We start from the raw sequence: 23,737 nt of genomic DNA, 5'->3' as shown, positions 1-23,737 counted from the left end.
GCTGGGCATGTGACTAGAAGGGTGGTAAAGCGGAGATGCTGACCATGCCACGAGCATTCACGTCACAACCATGACGAGAGGTCCATGGGCAGGGACCTCAGCCTCCTCACCTGGAACTCAGCCACCCACCTCCGCCTCATACATTTCTTTACTGAGAGCAGTAACAGGTTATCAACAGGGTCACTGGAGCCTCGCAATAAATACGCTCTAAATAAATACACCCTTGCTTATGCCTGACTGGGCAAGGCCTCTGACACAGGCCACACTCTGGATCACGCTTTACCATTTATGAAGCTCTTTGACACAGTATCATCAAAGCTATGAAGTATTATGACCCCCACTGCATGATAAGAACACAGGCCCAGAGAGGTGAAGTGACATACCCAAAATCACACAGTGAGGAAGTGGCAGCGCCAGGTTTCCAGGCTCCGAGGTTCCTTTAAGGGCTTCTTTTGGACCACTCTCTACCCACCTAGCCCCTCTGCCTCAAATCCCTGGGGAGCTGGGGGGGACACTCAGGGTGGCAGAACATCTGGAACAAGGCCCATGAGGGCTGAAGGCTCCAAAGGCTTGGGACTGTGAGGTTCCGTGTCTCTGCCCTCTTCACATCCTTCACGCTTCGGAGGTTCCAATGGTCTCTCCCCCCACCCAGCCCTTCCCCTCTCAGACGGAAGGGCAGCGTTTAATTCCACTCTCTAGAGTGTACCCCTCACCCTGAGGGCAGTACTTATCTTGTTCACTGCTGTACCCTCAGTGCCTAAACAGTGCACACACTGGCACACAGTAGGTGCTCAATAACTATTTGTTGAATGAATGAATGGCCACCCCCAAAGCTTAAAGGGGTTTCATGTTTTCTGCAGTGAAATGAACACTGAGTTAGGGAAAAGAGAACTAGACTGTCGACTCCTCCCTTGCGTCTGGCTGAAGTCTCCGGGCTAGGACCCTAGCTGGGCTGTGCTCCCAACTTCCTGTGCGACCCCAGGGCAGGGCAGAAAAAGGACGCTGTCAAGGCCTACTGCGTGCTAGGCACCGGGTTGGGTCTGGAGTCGGGTAACCCAGGTTCTTATGCCTTCTTGATGCCGGCACCCCTGTCGCCCCGTGACTGCAGGCGAACCAGGTCTGGACAGGCGGCCCGCCAGCCCAGAAGGCCCAGCTCCCCACACAAGCTTCCTGGTCTTGGGGAAATCCCCTCATCTCTCTGAGCCTCAGTTTACCCAGCTGTAAAACCCATTCCAAAGTTAGTAGTAATTTTTCTTCCCTCCTGTAACAACAGGTGGCGAGCTGAGACGTAGGGCCAGCCTGTAACTTTGGGGGCCCACAGGGAATTCCCAGCCCCCTTGGAAGTCTCAGTTTGAGCTTCTGCTGTGATCTCAGAGGGCTGGAGGGGCGAGGTGAGAGGGGGCAAGGGGGCACGAGAGGGGCCCCATGGGACAAGGGGAAGCCCCGGGGCCCCAAGTGACCTTGGGCATGTCCCTTTCCCTCCCCGTGGCCCAGACCAGCGTCCTCACTTATCAAGGGAGCGCTGGGTGACCTCTAAGGGCGCGGATCCCGAGCCGGGAGGAGGGGACGCCTGAGCACTCCGCCGGGCCTCAGTTTCCCCACGGGCGGCCCTACGTGGTTTCCGAGGGCACTTCCGGCTCAGAAAGAAAACAAGCAACAAGCGGGCAGCCTTGGCCAGGGGAGGGCCTGGCGCCCACCACGGCCGGAGGGCGGGGGTCCCAGGGCGGCGGGGCCGGGCGCCGGGAGCCCCCGCGTGGGGCCGGCGGCAGGCGCGGGGAGTGGCCGGCGGGACGCGGTCCCTTACCTGCAGGCGGAGCGGCGGTGGCGGCGCGGGGCGGCGAAGTCTCGGCCCCTCCCTCCCTCCGGCCGCCCGCCGCCCGCGCAGCCGCCCCGAGGCCCCGGCCCGGCCACCGGCGGACGTGCGTGCGGAGCGGGGCCTTCCGGGCTGCGCTGCGAGCTGCGTGTCCCGACCTGGCTCGCCCGGCCGCCAGCCCGCGACAGGGAGCCGGCATCAGGAAGTGACGGCCCGCCCGGCGCGAAAGCCGGTTTGTGGGTACAGGGCCTCCAGGAGCGGCGCGATCAGGGCGCGGGAGGGGCGCTGGCGGGGGCCAGTCTGCAGGAGCGGCTCCCAGGGCCCGGGCCGCGAGTGGAGGGCCGACGGCCACTCGGATGGAGGTCTTCAGGAGTAAATTATATCCGATGAAGACCCTTCCCGCGTGTGTAGACAGCCCTTTGAAGTTTACGGAGGCTTGAGATATCCATGCTGTCCCCGATTTTTCTTTCAGTTTCTCTAATGCTAAGTTGAGTCCAGTCTCAGGGCCTTCCCATTTGAGGTTCCGGGGCCTGGCACTCTGCCCCGAGACCGTCCTTTTCCTGTGTCTGTTTCCAGCTTTCCATGCAGGGTGGCATCTGTGAGTCTTGCCTGACTGCCCAGCACATTGAATCATTGAGCAAATATTTACTGAGTGCCTACTATGTGCCAGGTACAGGTAGGGGAATCACACCGGCCTTCCAGTCCTGCTCTATTTTAATCGCAGCATTTATCACTTTATGCAATTATTTTGTTCATTTTGCTGTTTGCAGATTATTGTCTGCCATCCCCACTAGAATTTAAAAGCCCTGAGAGTGGGGGTCTCGCCTGCCTTGTCCTCTGCTGTGTGCCCAGCCCCAGGGACTGGCCTGGCACTTGGTAGGTGCTCAGAATCATTTAGTGAATGGGTGAATTGATCTTATTGTCCTAGCAACCCTGTGAATTCTCATCACACCCATTCTACAGGACGGGAAACTGAGGCTCTGGTCCCGGCCACACAGAAGCCACAGCAATAAGGAATGCCAGAGCCAGAGGGTGAGTCACTGTGGCCACAAAGTCTGTTGCTCTTTCTCCTGGTGAAGGCAGCCCAGTACTGTGAGTGGAAAAGACACTGGGCAGGGTCACAGACCAGCTTCCACGCAGAGCCTGTGACCCGTGCCCCTTGTGGAATACGCTAGGCTTCCATCTCATCGTCGCCCCACTGGTCCATCACGGCAAGAGGAGCAGCTCTGCCTACCTCTAGGACTGTCATGAGGGTCAAATGGGTCAATAATGTGCGCTATTCAGGGCCATGGGGTTGTGTCTGAGCATGTAAGTGTACGGGAAAGGAAAAATTTTCCTTTCTTCCCTTCTAGGTTCTTTCTTCTAGGTTCTATCAGTGAAATGGATATAAGACAAATTAACAGGAGAAAAACAAATTTAATTTCGTATGTCCGGGAGCCCCATAAGGATATGAAGACTCACAAGGCAGCCAGGTAATTGAAGCCCGTCTGCCATCCTGAGCTAAGGAGAGGAGCAGGGACCTGGGGATGCCAAGGGGAGGAGGGCGGAGGAGATGTTTGGAAAAACAGAGGTTGTCCTGTTATGCAGATAAATTTCTTAGGTAAAAAGGTAGCTCTGTGACTAGCTCTCTTCCTGCTCCAGGCCCCCTTTCCAATGTGAATGTAGGCAGTTGAGGGGGAGGTCAAGAGCTTTTCCTCATCTGCTGGGGTTTGATTGCCTTTAGCTCAAAATAATCCTCGTGCCAAAGAGACATATTTTAGGGTGGCAAAATCTGCTCGCCCTCCTGGGCCTTGTCAAGATGGAATATTCGCCATATGGAAGTGGACACCAAAAAAAAAGCTTCCCGCCGGCCCTCCTTGGCTCGGTGTCTGGTGGCCCCTTCCAGCCAGATCGGCTTGGCAGTGTAGGCGCCATTTTGCACCATGGCTTTGCCCTGTCTCTAATTCAGTTGGAGACTCTGTGGTGAACATTCTTGCTTCTGAATATTGGATCCAGTTACAGCCATGCCGACTGCCCACCCCTCACCCTAGGCACCCCCGCTGAACAGCACACAGGACCTAGTCCATAATGGAGGCTACATGTAGGTAAGGTGGAGAAAATACGTCTACTCCTTTGGTGTATGCCTTTGAGATTATTGAGGTTTGGTGTTGATCACTGAAGAATTTACTTTCCTCAGCTGTAAAATGAGGATATTTCTGGCCCCCACAACCTTCAACCGTTGTCGTGAGGATTAAATGAGGATATACAGGTAAAGGGCTTTGAACGGTGTCCAGCACACAGGACGCACTCAATAAAAACGAGCTGCTATTACTCCTGATAAAAGATGCTTCTACTAAGATGTCTTCTATCGACTCCTCCCAAAGGAATGTTGGGGGTTGTGCTGGAACAAGAAGCTTTTCGTAACACTGACCAATTCAGCCAGTATGTATGGAGTAGCTGGTGGGGTTCCAGGCATCGCACATACAGCAGGGGAAAGAACCACGTGTTTCCAGCAAAGCCATGGAGCTTACATTCTAGTGTGTGGGGGAGGGGAGATGCACAGGAACCAAACAAATAGATAATCCATTGGGTAATGATTACTGTTATTAAGAAAAAGTAAAGGGGCCAGCCCAGTGGTGTAGTGGTTAAGTTCATGCACTCCTCCTCGGTGGCCCCGGGGTTCACAGGTTTGGATCCCGGGCAAGGACCTAGCAAGTAAAGCGGGGTGAGGGGAACTCAGGCTGGTGGTGCTACTGCAGAGGTCAGAGAGTCTTGCTGGTGACATTTGAGGTGAGGGGAAGCCGGCAGGTTATGGGGCGGAGCATCCCCGGCAGCCAGCCACTGCCAAGATGGTGAGGGGGGAATGTGGTTGATGCTTTCAAGGAAAAGGCCAGAGTAGAGAGCACTGGGGGAGTAGATGAGATGAGATGAGAGAGGGAGTGAGGTCCACATTACTGTGAGCTTTTTAAAAAGGCTGATGTTTGGATCTAGGGTCGCCAGATTTGGCAAATAAAAACACAGGACACCCACTTACCTTTGAATTTCAGATACACAACAATAAATACTTTTTTAGTATGAGTATGTCCCAATATTGCCTCGCACATACTAAAAAGTTATGCATTGTGAATCTGAAATTCCAGTGTAACTGGGCATCCTGTATTTTATCTGGCAGCCGTACTTGGGCCCCACTCCCCAAGATTCTGCTTCTGTTGGTCTGGGGTTGGGCGAGGCATAGGTACTGTTCACAAGCTCACCAGGGATTTCTGACATGTGCCCAGCGTCAGGAGCCACTGTTGTAGGACCTCGTCTGTGGATTTTATTCTGCATAAGATGGAGAGTTGGAGAGGTCTGGAGCAGTGGTGTGACGTGTTCTCACCTTTTAGAAGAATCCTACTGGTTCCTTGTGGAGGAGAGAGGGCTGAGAGTGGACACGTGCAACCGGTTAGGAAGCTGTTGCAATAGTCCAGGCCCGGGAAGGGGCCTGCAATGGGCTAGGCGCAATAAAAGTACATAACGCAGGCATAGGTTCCTGGCTCCTGCCCCAGACCTACCCAATTTAGAATTTCTTGGGGGTGTTGAAGCCTGAGAATTTATTTTTTTTACAAGTTGCCCCGGTGATTCTGATGATCAATCAGGTTTGGAAAAACTAAATGATTGGATTTGATTCTCCCAGAAATGATGGAAATAACCACGAATACTGTTTAGGAAGCATTATCTGTGTGGCTGGCCCTATGTGCTTTCCATACGTATTTTATGTCACTTCATCCTCTGCAGTTGATACTATTATTAGCCCCATTTCACAGAGGAAGGAACGGAGGCTCAGAGAGGTTAAGGAACTTGGCCGGGGTCACCAAGCTACAAGATAGCAGAGCCAAGATTTGATCCCAGATCTGGCTGATTGTGCTGTCGTGCCCTCCCATGGGCTTAAATGTCAGTACAGGTTCAAAGATACTTAGAGGAGTTGTGGCTAATGGATGCCCAGCAGGGGAAGCCTCCTTGCTATGTTCCATAGATGTCTGTCCTTCCAGGATGTAGGTAGCGCCTGGCCTGGCATGAGTGTTTGTGGAGTGAAACTGAATTCTGGGGATGATGTCACTGAAGGCAGCCCCATATCCCTTCCCGTGGAGTATCCTTACCGTCAGCATGCTACCGTCATGCTGAACTTGAGACTGAGTGACCCAGACGATCGTTTATGGTCACGTCTTTCCTAATGACGCTCAGAAATAAACAGGGCCCCTGTGGGGAACGACTGGACACACCTTCAGTGGGAGGCCAGGGTGGAGGGTGCTGCGGACGGCTTGTGGTTACCACGGATATTGTTACGTTGCTGAGCAATCTCTTGTCTGTGTTTCCAAGGCGTCTGTGACCCAAAGAAATAAACATCTTTTTGTTAATTGGACCATCAACTGGAATTGGCTAAGCTGAGTGGAAGGGGTTTGGGGTCAAAGCCACGTGGGTTAATATTTCCCCCATGGTTCTTGTGTGGTAGGTAATAATTTTGTAGCCTTCTGCCTTATCTGTTACATAGAGGCTTGGGTGATGTCACTCTACCTGCTTCTTATCTAAGAAGGCTTTGCACTTGCCCCGATCTGATATTTTCTGGTGTGTGAGACCCATATCACTGGTGGTACACGAGACACCTTTAGCTGGTACATGAACTTGCATTAAATCACCTTGGATCATACATGAGAAAGTTATTCCCTTCAATCCTTATTCTCCTGAGAGCATAGTTTGATGCTATTGAATATTTTTTTGAGATATAATTTTTGTTTCTTATAAACTTCTTGTCAAGGCCTTTAATTAAACTCATGTTTAAACCGTTTTTCTCTGTGACTTACAGGTTCATGAACAAATGAAAAGTATATATATATATAGTATATATATTTCTTTTTTTAAACAACTTTATTGAGATATCTTTGACATATAAAATTATATATATTCGAGGTGTACAACTGATGTTTTGATATATGTATGCCTTGTGAAAAGACCACCCCAATCAAACTAAATAACTTTTTTTTTGAGGAAGATTAGCCCTGAGCTAACGTCCACCACCAGTCCTCCATTTTTTGCTAAGGAAGCTTGGCCCTGAGCTAACATCTATGCCCCTCTTCCTCTCCTTTATATGTGGGAAGCCTAACACAGCATGGCTTGATAAGTGGTGCATAGGTCCACACCCAGGATCCCAACCGGCAAACCCTCGGCTGCTGAAGTGGAGCATGCGAACTTAACTGCTACACCACTGGGCCAGCCCCCAAACTAAATAACTTAATTCATCACCCCTACATAGTTCTCATTTGTGTGTGTGTATGTTGAGAACATTTACTTTAAGATCTACCCTCTTAGCAAATTTCAAGTATACGATACAGCATGGTTACCTGTGGTTACCTGTGGTTGCCACGCTGTACATCAGGTCTCCAGAACTCATTCATCTTGCATAACTGAGACTTTGTACCCTTTGACCAACATCTCCTCATTTCTCCCTTCCCCTCCCCCGAGCCCCTGGCAACCACCATTCTACTCTCTGCTTCTATGAGTTTGACAATTTTAGATTCCACCAATAAGTAAGATCATGCGGTATTTATCTTTTTGTGTCTGGCTTATTTCACTTAGCACAATGTCCTCCAGTTTCATCTATGTTATTGCTAGTGGGAGGATTTCCTTCTTTTTTAAGGCTGAGTAATATTCCATTGTATTCCTCTAACATTTGCTGATCTTCCTTTTTAATGAAGGGAGAACAGGCCTCAGCGCTCCAAAATAGTGAGTTAAGAGTTAATCATTCTGTTATTTATTTATTTAATAAATGTTTATTCTGGAAGATGTTAGATTGACAGAACAGTTACAAAGATAGTACAGAATTCTTACCTAAGAACCATATATCCTTCACCCTGTTTCCCCAGTCTTAACATCTTACACAACCATGGTTCATTCATCAAGACTAAGAAACCAATATTGGTGCATGACTATTAACTAAAGTATAGACTTTATTCACTCGTTTTTCTACTGATGTCCTTTTACCGTCCCAGAATTTGGTCTGGGATACCACATTGCACGTAGTGTTATTTATTTTTTTATTTTCAGTACTGATTTCATTTTTTAAATTTTTCTAGTACTTTCTATAATGGCTAATGATCCTGGTTTTTTATTTATGACAGTGATATATTTCCTTTTAAAACATTAAGCAAAGTGAGATTATTTTTAATAAAAACAGTGATAGTAAAAGTGGTAAGCAGATATGGCAAAAAATTCTCCATTTCCTCCAGGTTGACTTTACCTGTAGGAAAATCCTCCCCATGGGCTGGCAAGATGGTCACCAGTCAGACTAGTGTTCTTCCAGCCAGACTGATTTCTCTCACCAGTCATAAGAATGTATGTTTCCCTTAGGATGGCTGGTCATGGCTGCGAGTATCAAATGCTGACCAAGATAGTGGCCAAAATCCTAATGACACTGATGATGGATGGAGCATAAATCCAGAGGTCAGTTGTTCCAGAATTGTCCCAATAGCTCAATGATGTCAGCAAGGACCTAAGCTCTTTCTGTCTTTCATTATCCTCAGCACATTGGCTGTTGTCCTTCACTGTGTCACCCAGTGGTCCAAAGATGGCTCCCTCAGCTGCAAGCATCCTTCAGCAGTTACGTTCAAAAGCAGAAAAGAAAAGAGAAAAAGAGAGCTCTCTTTGTGAGTTCTTCCTCCTGGGTTTCTCTCCAAGGGTCACAGTGGAAACGATTTCCCAGAAACCCTCTTGCTGGGATCACATGTCTGGATCACATGACCACCCCTGGTTGCAAAGGAGTCTGTGAAAGCAAGGATCTGGGACAGGGCACTGGCCCAGACCCCCGTGGGTGGGGGCAGGCCAGTTGTAACATTTGCGGAGCTCAGGGCAAGAACACATGATGATAAATAAAACATGTCCTAACCTGCTAACCTGACAGATACACCTTCACAACCACGTGGAAGATCAGGTGTGAATTTAGAATCCTTCAACTCCTCAGAGTCCTGTGCCAGAATGTGGCTCCTGGTTCACCACCCATCCTCCTTCTCTTCCCATCCCCGGTCCAATCCCGTACCATGTGAGGTCCCGCACACAGGCTTGTGGACACGCCAGCCCCCACTTTCGAGCTCTGTCTGCCCCTCCTACAAACAGCCACCCCTTGGCCGCCCCTCAAACCTAGGAATGTGGGTGCTGCTGCACCCTCGGGAGAGTGAGTCAGGGAAGGGCTCCCTCCCGCAGGCTGGAAGCGGGCTTGAGGCTGTTTGGACAGGGAATAGTGGGGTGCCAGGTCCCCGGAGTGTGGGCTTAGGTGGGCATATCCTCTTGGCCTTACAGACTCCTCTCTGCATTGGGATGGGCGTGGCTGAGGGGGGTCAGCGTGGGACCCTCTAAAGGCTGGGGCCCAGAGCAGAAACTGTTCTTGCCAGTATTGATTGGGCACACTGTGGCACAGACAAAATCACGTTTCTCTAAAGGCAGAAGGTGGAATGGCTGCTGAGCAGGCTGCCCTCAGTGTCTGCCCCACTGTGAGCTCAATGGGGCCTGGGGTCTATGTCTTGTGTACCTTTGTCTCCCTAGGACTTAACCCAATGCCTGGTATATGGTTAAGGTGCTCAATCAGTACTTCTTGAGGGGCCGGCCCGGTGGTGCAGCGGTTGAGTTCACACATTCTGCTTCTCAGCGGCCTGGGGTTTGCTGGTTCGGATCCCAGGTGTGGACATGGCACTGCTTGGCACGCCATGCTGTGGTAGGCGTCCCACGTATAAAGTAGAGGAAAATGGGCACGGATGTTAGCTCAGGGCCAGGCTTCCTCAGCAAAAAGAGGAGGACTGGCAGTAGTTAGCTCAGGGCTAATCTTCCTCAAAAAAAAAAAAACAACTTATTGAATGAATGAGTGAGTGAATGAGTCAATGTCACTATTAGTACTGTTGGAAACTGTCCTGCATCCCCCTCACACCGGGATGGATGCTGTTGGAGGCCAGAGTCTAGAAGGGAAGCCCCGAGGGAGTTTGTTTGGGGTCCATGGCAAAGCAACAGCCCAGAACTCTTGCCACATTCTCTGCTGGACCCCCACTCCCCCCCATGCTCACCTCCAGTGGACGCATCTTTTTTGTGCACACAGCCACAGACTTCCTCCTCAGGGTCTGCTAACACAGATCTGCTTTTGCTAGTTCAGAGTTTCAGGGCTGCTGGTTAGTTCCGAGCGCTCCATGCTGAGCCCTCCACGTGCAGTTAGAGGACCCCTGCAGCCTGGCCCACAGGCCCCTCCACCATTGGGCCCAGCCTTCTCTCTCTGCTCTCTGTGACAAATTCTCGGCTCGGACAGGTCTGCTCTCTGCCCCTGACTATGCTGTGCACTTTCCAGCTTCCAAGCTTTTCTCACACGATTCTTGCTGCCCGCAGTGCCCACGCACACCCCATTCTTTCTGGCTATTCAAACCAAACCACTGCTTCAAGGCCCAGCCAGTTCCCACATCCTTCCTGAGGCTTGCCCTGGCCACCCAAACCCCCTTCCTCGCGTCTTCCCTAGGAATTCCCAAATGCCATGAGGTGTGATGATGCTGTGATGAGGAGGTATCGGCCTTCTCTGGGGAGCCAGCTTATCTACAGGAGGGATACCAAAGGATATGACAGGTGGTCTCATGGACAGGCAGCCTGGGGATGGCAAACAGCGAGGCCTCACTGAGACTGGCGATTTGGGAAGTCAGAGCCTGAGGTTTCTCTTTTTGCCTCTCAGAGGCCACGTGGCCTCCCTCTTATCTGCCTCTCTGTGACTGTCAGCTTCATTAGTCACTCACTTCCAGCTTCCTACCTTTCACATGCCCATGACCTCATATTGGCTCCCAGCTTTTACTCTACAGGACCTTGGAGCTCAAGCACGCACGAATGAGTCAGGGCTCCTTTGCTCACAAGTGAAACAATCCAGTCAAAATGATGTAAGCAAAGACAGGGAGTTTATTGACTCATGTAACTATTGAAAAATCCAGAGGAAAGTCCAGTTTCAGGCATGGCCAGCTAGGTATTCAAATAATATGATTAGGAACCTCTTTCTATCACTGGGCTCAGCTTTCCTCTGGGTCAGCTATATTCATAGAAAAATCCTTCTATGTCATTGGCTTAGCCTTGAGCCAAACCCCATGGCCAGGGGACATGATGCTTTGATTAGCAGGTTTGGGACACATGCTCTCCCTCCCAAAGAGAAATATGGTATTATTACCATCAGAATCCAGTTGGACTGAGATTGGGTGGGGAAGAGGCAGGCCCTTCAAGGAGCCCCAATCAGGCTGGATGTTCACCTCTAATTAGCTGTGGGAGGAGGGGTTTGGCTCACACACCTGCTGCTCACATAGGGTCTCTGCAGGGAGATCAGGTACTATCTGTCTGCTCAGTGCCCCTCATTCCTCTGCAAACAGCATCCTCCTTTGTTCCAGGTCCTTCTTCTCCCCAGTCACAAGATTCTACAGTCATGTGTTGCGTAACGATGGGGATACGTTCTGAGAAATGCATCATTAGGCGATTTCGTCGTTGTGCGAACATCATAGAGTACACTTACACAAACCTAGATGGTATAGCCTACTGCACACCTAGGCTGTCTGGTACTAATCCTCTGGGACCACCGTCATCTATGAGGTCTGTCACTGACCAAATGTCGTTATGTCGTGCATGACTGTATTGGGGCTTCCCGTCACAGCCCTGTTGGTCACAGGGGAGGACTTGTAACCCAAGAGGACCAATCAGAGTCCTTCCTTGGGACTTTTCATCATTTAACCAAAGGAAGAAAGTCTGTTTTCTTTCTGGAGGTGAAGCTAGGAAGACTTGAGTAGGAGTTGGCCAAGTCTCCAATCTCATAGGAAAAGCTGGTCGGAGAGAACAAAACCCAAATGCAGAGAGAAAAGGAGACGGAAATGGAGAGAAACAGTCTGAAGGGAGGCCTAGGCCTTGGGTTCCTCATTGCCAAAGCTCTACAGGAATCTACCTTTGCCCCGTTTGGTCAAACAAGCCAAGAGATTCGACTTTTTGCCTCACTCGAGCAGCTAGTGTTTCTGGGGCGTGTGCTGTGTGCTGGTACACTGTGCTCGCTGATCTCCATAGGGGATCTCGCCTGATGCTCACAACTTGGGGGTTATCTGCTCATTTTAGAGATGCGGGAACTGAGGTTCAGAGAGTTTGAGAGACTCCTTCATATAGCCAGGAAGTAGCAGGGTCAGGACTCAAACCAGACAGTCTCCAGAACAATCCACAAAGCTCTAAAACCCTGGGTGAGGTGGGTGTGCATGGGGCAGGCATCCCAGTGTGGGATTAACACTGGGCACCAGTCTCACACCCAACCTTTGCCCTCAAGCCGCTTAGACCCTATAACATTGTTATGTCAGGCTTAAAGTTTTTTTTTTAAACTATGAACTATGTGCAGAAAAGCACACACAGGATGTAGGCACTGCTTATAAATGAATAGAAAGTAAATACCCTCCTGTGTAATTACCACCTAATCAAGAAATAGAACATTACCAGCTTTCCAGAAGCCCCACTGTGTGCTCCTCCCCAGACAGAACCTCCTTGTCCTCTAGAACTAACCTCGTCTTACCTTGTTCAAGCCTCACTCAGCTGTTTGAGTCTAGTGGATATGTGTGCATCTTGTTTTCCTAACTAGGGTGATGCTGACGGGGTGATGGTGGTAAGGACTGTCCCTTCCACTGTACTTCTTGCCTCCCCCACTTGCCCGGCACACAGTAGGTGCTCTTGCACATATGTCGACAAGCCGACTGGGAGGGGCAAGCACCTACTGTGTGTTGAGAACTGTGCCAGGCGTTCTACATGTCGTCTTGTTGAATTGTCACAAAACCTCTACCAGGTCGGCCTGATTACCCTGCATTTCCAACTAAGGAAACTAAGGTTCCGGCAAGGCTTCTACCATGCCCGAGGTCACACAGAGAGGAAATGGTAGACCTTGGCTTTGAACCCAGGTCTGTCTGACTGAGGGCCCTACTTCTTCCACGGTTCATTCTGATGGGGCTGGGGAAGGTGACGAAGGAGGGGAGCGGTGGGGTAGGCAGGGGATGGTGAGTGCAGTGATTGAGAGAGGGGCTCACAGAGGGACTGGGCTGCCTGCTTTCAAACCCCAGCTCTGCCACTCAGGCAAGTTACTCCCCTTTTCTATGCTTCAGTTTCCTCTCTGAATAGGGGTTTTGTGTTGATTCGATGAGACCACACGTAAAACGTCCAGCCTAATAACTAATAGTACTTACCTCATAGGGTTGTTGTGAAGAACAAAAGAGCTAAGTTTAGCACGGGAAGTTCCTAGAACAGCAGCCTGCGTGTGGTAAGCACTCGATAAACATTAGCCACTATTATTGCTGCCGTCATTTGGGAACGGCTGCGTCCACGGCTCCTTTGCCAGCTGTTTTCTTCTGTAGATTGACTCCAGTGAAGGGCTTCTGGCTGACGTCTTTGGAGAAGCAGAGCTTGTTTCTTCTGGGGGTCATGAGGCCGGTAGAATGGAGACCGGCCTCCTCTGACAGTGGCTGGCCCGAGACCCAGTGCTGTGTTTCCCTGCCTGACCCCACATCCGAGGAGAGCTTACTAGGCACCAGCCTCCTGGGCCTGACGGCAGGGCAGCCTCATCACAAGGTCGGGCTGGCTCTCTGGAGGGTTGGGTGCGGGGATGCAAAAGGGCTCCCGGCTACCTGGCCTGTGGCATTGCAGCTTGCCTGGGCTTTGGAGGGGCTGAGGCTCATGGTGGGATTTTTTTAGCAACCAGGGGCCTGGACAGCTCCTGAATTAGGTCAGAAATATTGATGGCAAGCAACAGAAACTGATTCTGGCTATCTAAAGAAAAAAACTTAATTGTAGAGAAGCTCGCTCCAGATTCAAAGTTCTGGAAAAGATTATGTGACCTGCATCAGGTGACTGCCTCAGTGAAATGGGAAGGTGAGCAGAGGAAGGACCAAGCGCTCCAGCTGGGCTCATGGTCGCTGATGGAACTCTCCCTGTGACACGATCAGCCACAGGGCAGTTTCCTCACAAACAGAGATGGGGAGTCCAACAGGTGGGGGAGCAGCTGAATACAAGACAGTCAAAGGAAAGAAGAAAAGACAAATGTCCACTGTGGTCCTGTCCTCTTTGAGCAAACAGGCTCTTATTGTGGGTGCCTAGAGCATCCTGAAAGACAAAGTAGCCTGTTTCTCGATGCAGACAGAATGCTGAGGGGCAGTGTGGGGCAGTAGGAAGTGAAGACATGGCTTTGGAGTCAAGCAGTCGGTTCAAAGTCTGGTACCTCGCTCACTCGCTTGTGACCTTGGTCAAGTGTCTTCATGTCCTGGGTTTGAACTCTTTAATCTGTGAAATGAGGATAATAATTCGGTAATTCTCATATGGTTGTTGCAAAGGTTAAGGGCAATTTAGGAACTGTGGGCTCTGATTCCAACTCCATCTCTGACATATTGGGCACTTTTTTGGGGGAAATTACAGGGCCTCTCTGAGCCTCGATTTCCTAGCTACAAAATGGGAGAAGAAGTAGGACTTAACCTTGGGAGCCAATCAGACTTGATTTTGAGCCTGACATCGCCACTTAAGTGCTACGAGACTCTGGGAAGTTATTTAGCCAAACTTGAAGCGGCCCAACTAAGGGGCACAGTGTAAGCACAGGCCCATGACAGGTGCTGTATTGGTTTCCCAGGGCGGCCATGGCCATAACAAGATGCCACAGCACCTGGTTTCTTAAACACCAGAAATTGATTGTCTCATAGTTCTGGAGGCTAGAAGTCCAAGATCAAGGTGTCGACAGGGTTGGTTCTTGCTGGGAACTCTGAGGGAGACTCTTCCAGGCCTCTCTCGGAGCTTCTGGTGGTTTGCCGGCCATCTTTGGCATTCCTCGACTTGCAGAAACATCCCACCCTGGTCTCTGTCTTCATCTTCACATGGCATTCTCCGTGTGTCTTCACGTTGTCTTCCCTCTATGCGTGTCTGTCTCTGAGTCCAGATTTCCTCTTTTTATAAGGACACCAGTAATATCAGATTAGGGCCCACCCCAGTGACTTCATTTTAACTTGATTCTCTCTGTAAAAACTCTGTTTCCAAACAAGGCCACATTCTGAGCTAATGGGGGTTTGGCCTTCAACACCTCTTCTTTTGGGAAGGGGGAGACAATTCAACTCATAATAGGTGCTTTGCATATATTAGTTTTCCTTCTTCATCAAAGTTCGTTATCAAATAAGATTAAACGTTCTGCTCAGACCTGGCACAGAGCAGACTCTCAATGAATATTTGTTGAATAAACGCATGGACGGATCCTAGGTTCCATGGTGTTCTGAGCTCCACAGTTTTCTACCGACCCAAGAAATCTTTCCCCTCTTAAGAAAGTGATTTCAAGATCCTCAGACGAGAATATAAACTTCGTAAGAATAGCTCCAGGCAGACTCAAGAGCTCGGAGCTGATTTCTCTTTGAACATGCTCCGTGCTCTTCCCACAGCCTGAGGAATTGCAGAAAGGTCCTTCATTCCTGGAAATGCTTTCCCCCTTCATAGACAAAGAATGAGTTGTTCTAGCAAAGGCTGAAAACTTCCTCCAGTCGTTTGAAAAAAGGGTCCAATGAGGAACAGGGGCTGTGAGGTGAGATGAGAACATGGCTGTGGGTCACGGGATGGGGGCTCCCACAATCCTCTGCCCTGGGTACCCACTGAGTCAGGAAGCTATAACCAAATGGGGGAATGCCATCTCTTCTTAATTTTTCACCTCTCAGGCCAGGGGGCCCATGAACCTTGAGCCCTTATGTTGTGCTGGAATGTTCCATATCATGTAGCAAAATGACTCAAAGTCCAAACTCTGGAGTTAGGCTTCTGCAGTCTACTCTCGGCTCCTCCACTGCCTCACTGTGTGATCTTGAGCCAGTTACTTAACCTCTGTGCCCCGGCATCCCTGTTGGTAATTTGGGGGTAACAATAGTACCTGCCTTGCGGCACATGTGATGACATATGTAATACACTTCTCATGGCGCATTCAAATCATGTTAGCAATTATTGTTTTATTATATTGTTGTTGAAGACACTGCTGATGCTGAGGCTGACGACGCAGGAGGTGAATTCTGGTACCCAGGTTTTAATAAACTTCCTTATCGATACGATTGAGTAAAATAAGATTAGTCTGTTTTCATCATTCCTGTTAGGGCTTTCCAGAACTCAACCCATCTCTCTCCCCTTGTCTTCTCCCTCCCTTCTTTACCTCCACGTGATCCTCAGTGCTCAGCCATAGATTATTTTACTAATTCCTCCATACATTATAACCTCTGTTTCACGGGTCAGGAAACTGAGACTCAGAGAGGTGAGGAGACTTGTAATTGGTGAAGCTAGAATTCAAGCCGGGTATCTCTGACTCCAAGGCCACAGAATAGGGAGATGAGCAGGATGGGGGTGAGATTTAGTGTCTCCTTGCCATTACTCTCCATCCTAAGGACCTCCCCATAGGACCTGAGCTCAAAGTTCTCCCCCAGATTGGCCTGTCCTGGACAATGCTCTCACTCTGGACCGGCTTCTGCACCCGATCATCAAGGCCGGCCCTCTGCTCTCTATCACACTGAATAGGCCCCAAGAAACTCATTCACCCAAGGGGTCAGTGATTGATGACGAGGCAGCCCGCTAGGACTGGGGACTCTTGTTCAGTAGCACTTCGAATGCTCACGGAGGCCCTGGGAGGTGTGTGGTATCCTCCCCCACTTTATAGGTGAGCAAACTAAGGCTCAGAGAAGTTCTGTAGCTTCCACTGGCCACACACTGGGTCAGAGCTCAGCTTTGAACCTCCGCCTGCCTCCCTGGTTTCTTCCACTCACATCCTTTTGCAGCACTGTCTGTTGCCTCTGCTCCCTCCAGGGCAGCCAGGGCTGATATTTGCCTTTGGTGCTCTCTGTCCCTGTACTGCCAGGGACCAGAAGGTGGTTGGGACCAGCTGGGTTTCAAGGGGGCTGGTAATAGCAATGTCAGGACTTCTTTACCCAGGAGGATGGAGGGCACACTGGTTGGGGGCCAACGTGCAGCACAGCCTGCTGCAGTGCAGGCCAGGACCGGGTGGTGGAAGTCTGCAGGAATGCCATCCCATTTTGATCATTTTCTTTTCTTTTCCCTTAGCACAGACAACAGGTTCTGGAATCCTCAGGCCTCTCTGAGCACCTGACCTCTAGAATTCGGAGGCTCCTGAGGTTAGTTTCCTGTTCTCCCTCAAAAGCCCACAAGCGGTGACCAGCTTCCTGGTTGTTTTGGAACTGTATGCAAAGGAGGCAGCATGATGGAGTAGAAAGAGCCCTGGATTAGTTCCCCAGGGAGCTCTGACAGCGGCTGGCTGTGCAACCTTAGGCAGACGAATTTCCCTCTCTGATCCTCAATCTCCTCATTGGCAAGACGATCTCTACTTCATCAGGTTATCATGAAGATTCAGCTAGATCACATTTATAAGGCAGTGAATGCAGTGCTTGGCCCGTGGGAAGCACTCAGTAAACCTGCGCCCGCCATTGTTATGGAAGCAATGGTGTTGTCATTAACAACCGTAACCTTGGTGAAGAGTTTCTTCTTGGTGGAGGGAACCAGATGAACTAGATGGAAAGGGAGTGGAGGTGAGGGAGGAGAGAATGTTCCCTCCCCATCCTGTTGGCAGCCATCCTCAACTGCACATGCCGGAGGCCAGCTCAGGAAGTGCCGAACAGCTCTCATCACTTACTCCTCCTGGGGAGACAGGCTGTTCTTCAGGCCCACGTGCATGCCCACACACACTCACACACACTCTCTCTCAGCACCAGGACTGAACAAGGCCAGTGGGTGTCTTGGAGTTGCCCTGGAAGTACCTTATAAGAAAAAAAGGAAAACTCAGATTTCAAGAACAGCTAATTGCATACGTACTTATATTTTGGCTTTTCTTTGTGTAAATTCACAGGGGATGTGACCCATGTCCATCGTTCAGGGGCCCAGCAGTGCCCTCGGCTCCTGGCTTCAGGGGTCTTAGGAATAATCCAGTCCTACTAGCTCATTTTGGGGAAAACAAAGCTCAGAGAGGCAAAAAGCCTTACTCAACAACACATACCCAGTGGGCCACGGCCAACCCCTGCGCTCCAGTGGCAGAGTCCGCTTGTCCTTTCCTGACAAAGGTACAATCTCCGTGAAAGAGCATCTCATCTGCAGCTATCATCCTACCAGGAGGAAAGTGGGGGCAAGCAAGGACAACGGACTGTGCTCGGCGATCCCCTCTGAGGTTTCAAGTCTGCTTCCCAATTATGGGGCCTTCGGAAGGAAATAACGTGTCATCTCCCACCTTCCAGGCCCCTGTACCCCTACGGGTCCCCCCAGCTGAGGCCTTACCCTAGAAACCAAGGAAGGTCATCCCCTCCGGCAGAAGCCTCCTCTATGATACGGAGCAGAAATGATCAAGAGAAGACACAAAAGCCCTTCAGGCGACTGTGACTCTCAGGGTGGGGCAGGAAAAGTGGGGTTATTGGAGAGGACGTTGCATTTATGGGGCCTCTTATCTTTATGACAAACACTCAAATGGGAATCAAGATGCAATTATAAAGAAGGTAGCACCCATAAAGATTTGGTTGTAGAGTGTGGGACTGTGCATCAGATGGTCAGCTGGACCCACTGCCGGTGGGGGATGTCCTTGCAACCCTGAGATTCTCTGGGAAGTCAGGGCCTGATGGCACAGAGCTGGGGAATCCTGGGGGCTGCTGGGGGCAATTCCCAGGCCCACCTGGTCCCCTCCAGCCCTCCCCAAATCGACCAACTAAATGTGGGAGTCCCCTGGCAGAATAGGAAGTACCACTGGTCTGTACAAGTTCCCTCCCTCCATCGCTGGAAGCAACTCAAGGGAGACCCAACCCCCCTGGACATTCGGTAAGGTGGGATGGGCACGAGATGGGCAGCCCTGGGGGGAGCACAGGAGGACTTCCGTGGGCTCCAGCATCCCAAGAGGAAAAATGTGTAACAGCCAGAAACATGAACAAACTGCCCCAAACGCCAAAACAAAACAAAACAAAACAAAGAGTAAAACCAACTACATAAATTGCAAAAAAGGAGTTCCGGTTCTATTTGTTCTGCGAGAACATCAACATTGCAATACTTTCATCAAGGTATGTAAAGAAAAACCAGGACCAATGGGCTAAGAGGAACAGGAGGCCCCCTTGTAGCCTTCAAGTCATTTGGGCCTCCTCTCCCACCCCAAATAGTTTAGCTGTGCTATACCCTGGACAGGCACAGGCCTATCATCCAAGCACACAGTTCTTGACCCAAGACAGCCGTTCTGGCTTTGGCTTGCGAGTCCGGCTGGCATTTAATCTCCCGAGGGAGCCAGTCTTAGCGCAGAGTCGCTTACCCTGTTCACTGTGAGAGTAATGGGGCCGCAGAGGCGGAAGGCGTTCCAGGGACTGCCTGGTCAGAGGGCACTCAGGCAATGTAAGCGATCTCACCGTGCTTCTGCCCTGTGCAGAAGAGGGTCCTGGACGAGGGCCAATAGCTGGCCTGGCTGCTGGAGTGACAGCAGAAGAGGGTGAGCATCAGGAAGGCCAGGATGATGATGGAGATGAACACCCACTTGGTGATGCCCGGGTAGATAAAGGGCAGGATGAGGGTGATGAGCAAGACCAGTAGGAGCAGCTGTGCTGCCAGGCGCCGGGCCGCCACGCGATTGGCATTTGCCACGTCCTGCCCATCCTCCCCCGCCAAGCTGAGGTGCCCTGCTGCCAAGGTGGCAGGATCCACCAGCCCCTGAGGACAGAGCCGCACCTCCGGGCATGGCCGGTCCAGCAGCCCCATCACGGCCTCCTGGTTACGCAGGCTGCAGATGAGGCCCCCGGGGACAGCGGTGGCCTTGCGGCACAGTGGGCAGGTGATGGACCAGGTGTCATCCTGCACGCACAGCAGGAGCTTCAGGCAGATGGCGCAGAAGGAGTGCTGGCAGCCCAGTAGCTTGGGCAGCCGGACACAGCTATAGGGCTCCCGGCACACCAGGCACTCCAGGTCGCTGTCCCAGGAACCACGATGACCCCCAGCAGAGCCTGTGGCGTTGGTGGTGGTGGCTTCTGTGGAGAGGGGCTGGGGCTGCTGCGGGGCTGGCTGCTGCGGGACCTCAGTGCAGGCCATTCTGGGCACAGGAGCCAGAGGGAGGCGGCCGCTCAGGGCCTGGGCATCGACGAGGAGTGGCAGCTGGTGCCGCTGTGACCTAGATGCAGTCTGACCTTAGGCTGGGCATCTGAAGCCTCTTTTTCCTTCTCGTCAGGTGCCTGGTGACAACAGCTGTCTGGCACCACTCTCCCAAGGCTGCTCAGCTGGTTTCTGGGCTTACGTTGTCCCTTCAGTTATTATTATTTCTTTTCTTAAAACCTAGGGTTAATCAGTAACTCGTGGGCCTGGAGACTTTGAATTGCCTGATAGAAGGGCCAACGGGGGCAGGGCTGAGCATGAATCAGGACTTTCTTGTTGGGGCCAGGAGCCTCCTGAGCGCCCGCAGGACTGCGGCTTGGGAGCTTTGGGACATGTTAGAGTCCCCACCACCGCCATCGCTGCCACCCCACCCCTGGAGCCTTTTAAAATGCAGATCTCCAGGCCCCAAACTCTGAGACCGAGATTCGGTAGATCTAGCTGGGGGATCTAAAAATCTGCACGGGTAACAAACGTTACCGTGATTCTGACACAGGTGGATCGGGGGACCCCACTTTGAGAAAGGTGGCGTAGGCGGGTGTCAGACAAGACGTTTTGGATGTCAGGATCAGCAGCAAAATGTTTGTCTGTGCTCTGAGCGCATTAGCAAGCAGGTGGCCTTGTGAAGAGAGAAATGAGGGGAAAAGTATTCTGAGTAGAGTGGGGAGACAGCCCAGCCAAACGCAGAAAAACCAAAACCAAAACCAAAACAGCCCCCAGGTGTTTACACCTGCACTGCACTCAGTTCCTCTACTGTCACGACAGTTGTATTAACACGTGCTGATGGACGAGCATCTCACTGGTACCCTGCTGAGCCCTTCAAGTACCTACTAACAGGTGTCATTGGCTGTGCTCGAGGCACACCGCACACCCAATAGGAATCAGAACAGCTGTCATTTATTTGGGCCTACTCTGAGCCAACCTCCGGGCCAGGGGTCCTCATCTGAGATCACCCAACATCCGGGCACAGTGCCGTGAGGAAGGCACTGGAAACAAAGGCAGGGTGTGGTCAGGGCAGGCCTGCTGGCTGTCAGCAAAGGGGCCTTCCATGGCCCCAGGACTTGGCAGAATCTACTGGTGTCCAAGGTCAGGTTCCCAGCGTCGTCAGTCCAACAACTCAGCCTCCTCATTCCGTGCGGAGGCAGTTGCCTTCCAGGCAGCTCCTCCGGGCTAACAGGTTTCACGTGGGACTGACGGATACACGCAGCATGGCGGTTAAGAAAATGGGATCCCCTTAACTGTCCCGGAACATCAGAGGGTAGGGTGGCACCATCCACTCCCTCAAAAGAATGCCTCACTCAGGGGCTGGCCCAGTGGTGCAGTTGTTAGGTTCGCACGTTGCTTCGGCAGCCCGGGGTTCGCCGGTTCGGATCCCAGGTGTGGACATGGCACCGCTTGGAAAGCCATGCTGTGGTAGGTGTCCCACATATAAAGTAGAGGAAGATGGGCATGGATGTTACCTCAGGGCCAGCCTTCCTCAGCAAAAAGAGGAGGATTGGTGCCAGATGTTAGCTTAGGGCTAATCTTCCTCAAAAAAATAAATAAATAAATAAATAAAATGCCTCACTCAGGCCACACTGAACCCAGAAGGATGTGCTGGGCTGTCGTTTGCTGTCACATCAGCTGTTGAGTCCACTCGGAGCCCAGCTATTCTGATTCAGTTCGTCCTTCCTACCCCCCCCCCCCCCCCCCCGCCCCCGCCGTACCCACCCTCCCCTCCAGGGGCAGGCACTGCACACTTGCTTGCCCCTCCCCCTGAGCCCTCCGTCTCTGAAACCCAATCCCCACCCTCCGCCCTGGACATCGACATCGCTTTTCTTCTCCTCAGCCTTCAGCTTGACAATCTGTTATTTCTTTCCATTCTGTTTTCCGCCAGATCAGGTTGGCCCCCAGGTCTGGCACTGGGTGTCTGTTTGCTCCTCAAGCCCAGCATCTGTTTTTCCTTCCGCAGTGGCCTGTTTTCCCTTTGGGTAACCGCTGTTCCCCGTTGTCATTCTGTGTGGCTCCCAGCTCTGTGGAGGGGGGACGCGATGTGATTCGGAGCAGACCAGTCACTATGTTCCTCCTGCTGGCTGCAGCACTTGGCGCGGAGACAGGTGTGCGATCTGAGCCAAGCCGGTGAGACTCAATTCTGGGACTTCTTTTCTTCTCTTTCTTTTCCTGCTGGGTCCTAATAGTTTACAACGTTGTGAGATTTCAGTTACATGTTATTACTCATCCATCACCATACAAGTGCTCCCCTTCACCCCCTGTGCCCACCCCCCACCCCCCTTCCCCTGGTAACCACTGAACCTTTCTCTTTGTCCATGTGCTTGTTTATACTCCACATATGAGTGAAGTCATCTGGTGTTTGTCTTTCTCCATCCGGCTTATTTTGCTTAACACAAGTCCCTCCAGGCCCATCCATGTTGTTGCAAATGGGATGGATTTGTCTTTTTATGGCTGAGTAGTATTCCATTGTATATATATACCACATCTTCTTTATCCAATCATCAGTCAACAGGCACTTGGGTTGCTTCCATGTCTGGGCTATTGTGAATAATGCTGCAATGGACATGGTTTCAAGTTCTTTGGATAGATACCCAGTAGTGGGCTAGCTGGGTCATATGGTATTTCCATTTTTAGTTTTTTGAGGAATCTCCACACTGTTTTCCATAGTGGCTGCACTAGTTTGCATTCCCACCAGCAGTGTATGAAGATTGCCTTTTCTCCACATCCTCTCCAACATTTGTTATTTTTTGTCTTAGTGATTATAGCCATTTTAACCGGTATAGGGTGATGTTTTAGTGTAGTTTTGATTTGCATTTCCCTGATGATTAGTGATGTTGAACATCTTTTAATGTGTTTGTTTGTCATCTGTATATCTTCTTTGGAGAAATGTCTGCTCATCTCCTCTGCCCATTTTTTGATCAGGCTGTTTGTTTTTTTGTTGTTCAGTTGTGTGAGTTCTTTATATATTATGGAGATTAACCCCTTATCAGTCAATTCTAGGACTGTTGTGGAACTAGTGAGAAGTTTCTCTTACTGCTGGGTTTTCAAACTAGAGGATGGAACCCTGGAGCTGCCAGGACCACAGTGTGCAGAGAACCTGCCTGAGAGTAAGGCCAGCACAGTATAAAGATGAGAAAAGAGTCAGAAAAAGCCCTGATGACATTGTTGAATGCCTGGAACCAGCATGCCTGAAGCCAGAGCTCTATCTTTGGATTTTTTAAAAATATAAACCCATAAAATCCATCCCAATTTTTATTCTTAAGCCAGCTTGAGTTGCTTTTCTGTTCTTTGCAAGGGAAAGACTTCTGAGTAACACAGCAATAGATGAAGAAAAGAAGACTTTTCTTGCTGTGTGACACAGCGTCAAGCATCGACAAGACAATCAGCCTGCATATGGCCAAAAGTGAACCAACGCCTGTGTGTTACTATGCTAAAAGAGGCTCTGTGTCTTTTCTCTGCTTTGACTTGCATCGTATAATGCTCCTTTGTGTTTTCTAGACCCTAGGAAGGGTTGGGGATGGGAGGATAAAAAAATTTGCTGAGCTGCAGTCGTGTACAATGAGAAACAGAAAATCAGGTGGACAGCAGAGATGTCAGCTCCGCCAGCGCCCCCTCTCTCTGCTGGGCAGCTCTACAGAAGCCAAACAATCAGGAGGGTAGCTGGGTGAGGTTGACATCAGACCAGGGGAAGCTATTTGGGGTTAGCGACTAAAGAATAACCTTTTCATGTCATTGGGGATCCACCATTAAGAAAAGATATTGGTTGGGGTCGGCCCCGTGGCCAAGTGGTTAAGT

At 50.8% G+C, this 23,737-nt stretch overlaps 2 protein-coding genes and 1 long non-coding RNA gene across 13 annotated transcripts in view; 1 reads left to right on the top strand and 2 right to left on the bottom strand.

Moving 5' to 3' along the window:
- TMCO4 (transmembrane and coiled-coil domains 4) overlaps positions 1 to 1,949 on the bottom strand; it is a 91,648-nt gene extending 89,699 nt beyond the window's left edge. For all 5 annotated transcript variants that reach the window (XM_070600781.1, XM_070600790.1, XM_070600792.1 and 2 more), the window contains exon 1: positions 1,805 to 1,949. The gene's annotated coding sequence lies outside the window, so the exon portion shown is untranslated. The remainder of the gene's footprint in view (positions 1 to 1,804) is intronic.
- On the top strand, positions 1,821 to 17,036 carry LOC103550318 (uncharacterized). 7 transcript variants are annotated; one of them, XR_011534923.1, is made up of 7 exons: positions 1,821 to 2,053; positions 2,390 to 2,483; positions 2,584 to 2,689; positions 2,777 to 2,845; positions 3,166 to 3,285; positions 8,174 to 8,266; positions 8,347 to 8,712. It is a non-coding gene; the product is annotated as an uncharacterized lncRNA (long non-coding RNA). The 7 variants fall into 7 exon arrangements; XR_011534927.1 differs by having other exon boundaries at positions 1,882 to 2,045; XR_011534930.1 differs by having other exon boundaries at positions 1,888 to 2,053; positions 2,390 to 2,489.
- A 1,782-nt stretch (positions 17,037 to 18,818) lies between these two features.
- On the bottom strand, positions 18,819 to 21,140 carry RNF186 (ring finger protein 186). The gene has a single exon (XM_070600813.1). It carries the CDS (start codon positions 19,892 to 19,894, stop codon positions 19,199 to 19,201), a length of 696 nt encoding a protein of 231 aa, XP_070456914.1. The 5' UTR covers positions 19,895 to 21,140; the 3' UTR covers positions 18,819 to 19,198.
- Positions 21,141 to 23,737: the final 2,597 nt, after the last annotated feature.

Source organism: Equus przewalskii, chromosome 2 (genome assembly GCF_037783145.1).
Source record: "Equus przewalskii isolate Varuska chromosome 2, EquPr2, whole genome shotgun sequence".
In the NCBI taxonomy this organism is placed as follows: domain Eukaryota; kingdom Metazoa; phylum Chordata; class Mammalia; order Perissodactyla; family Equidae; genus Equus; species Equus przewalskii.
Note: the sequence above shows the minus strand (reverse complement) of the source record. Positions and strands in the feature narration are given on the sequence as shown.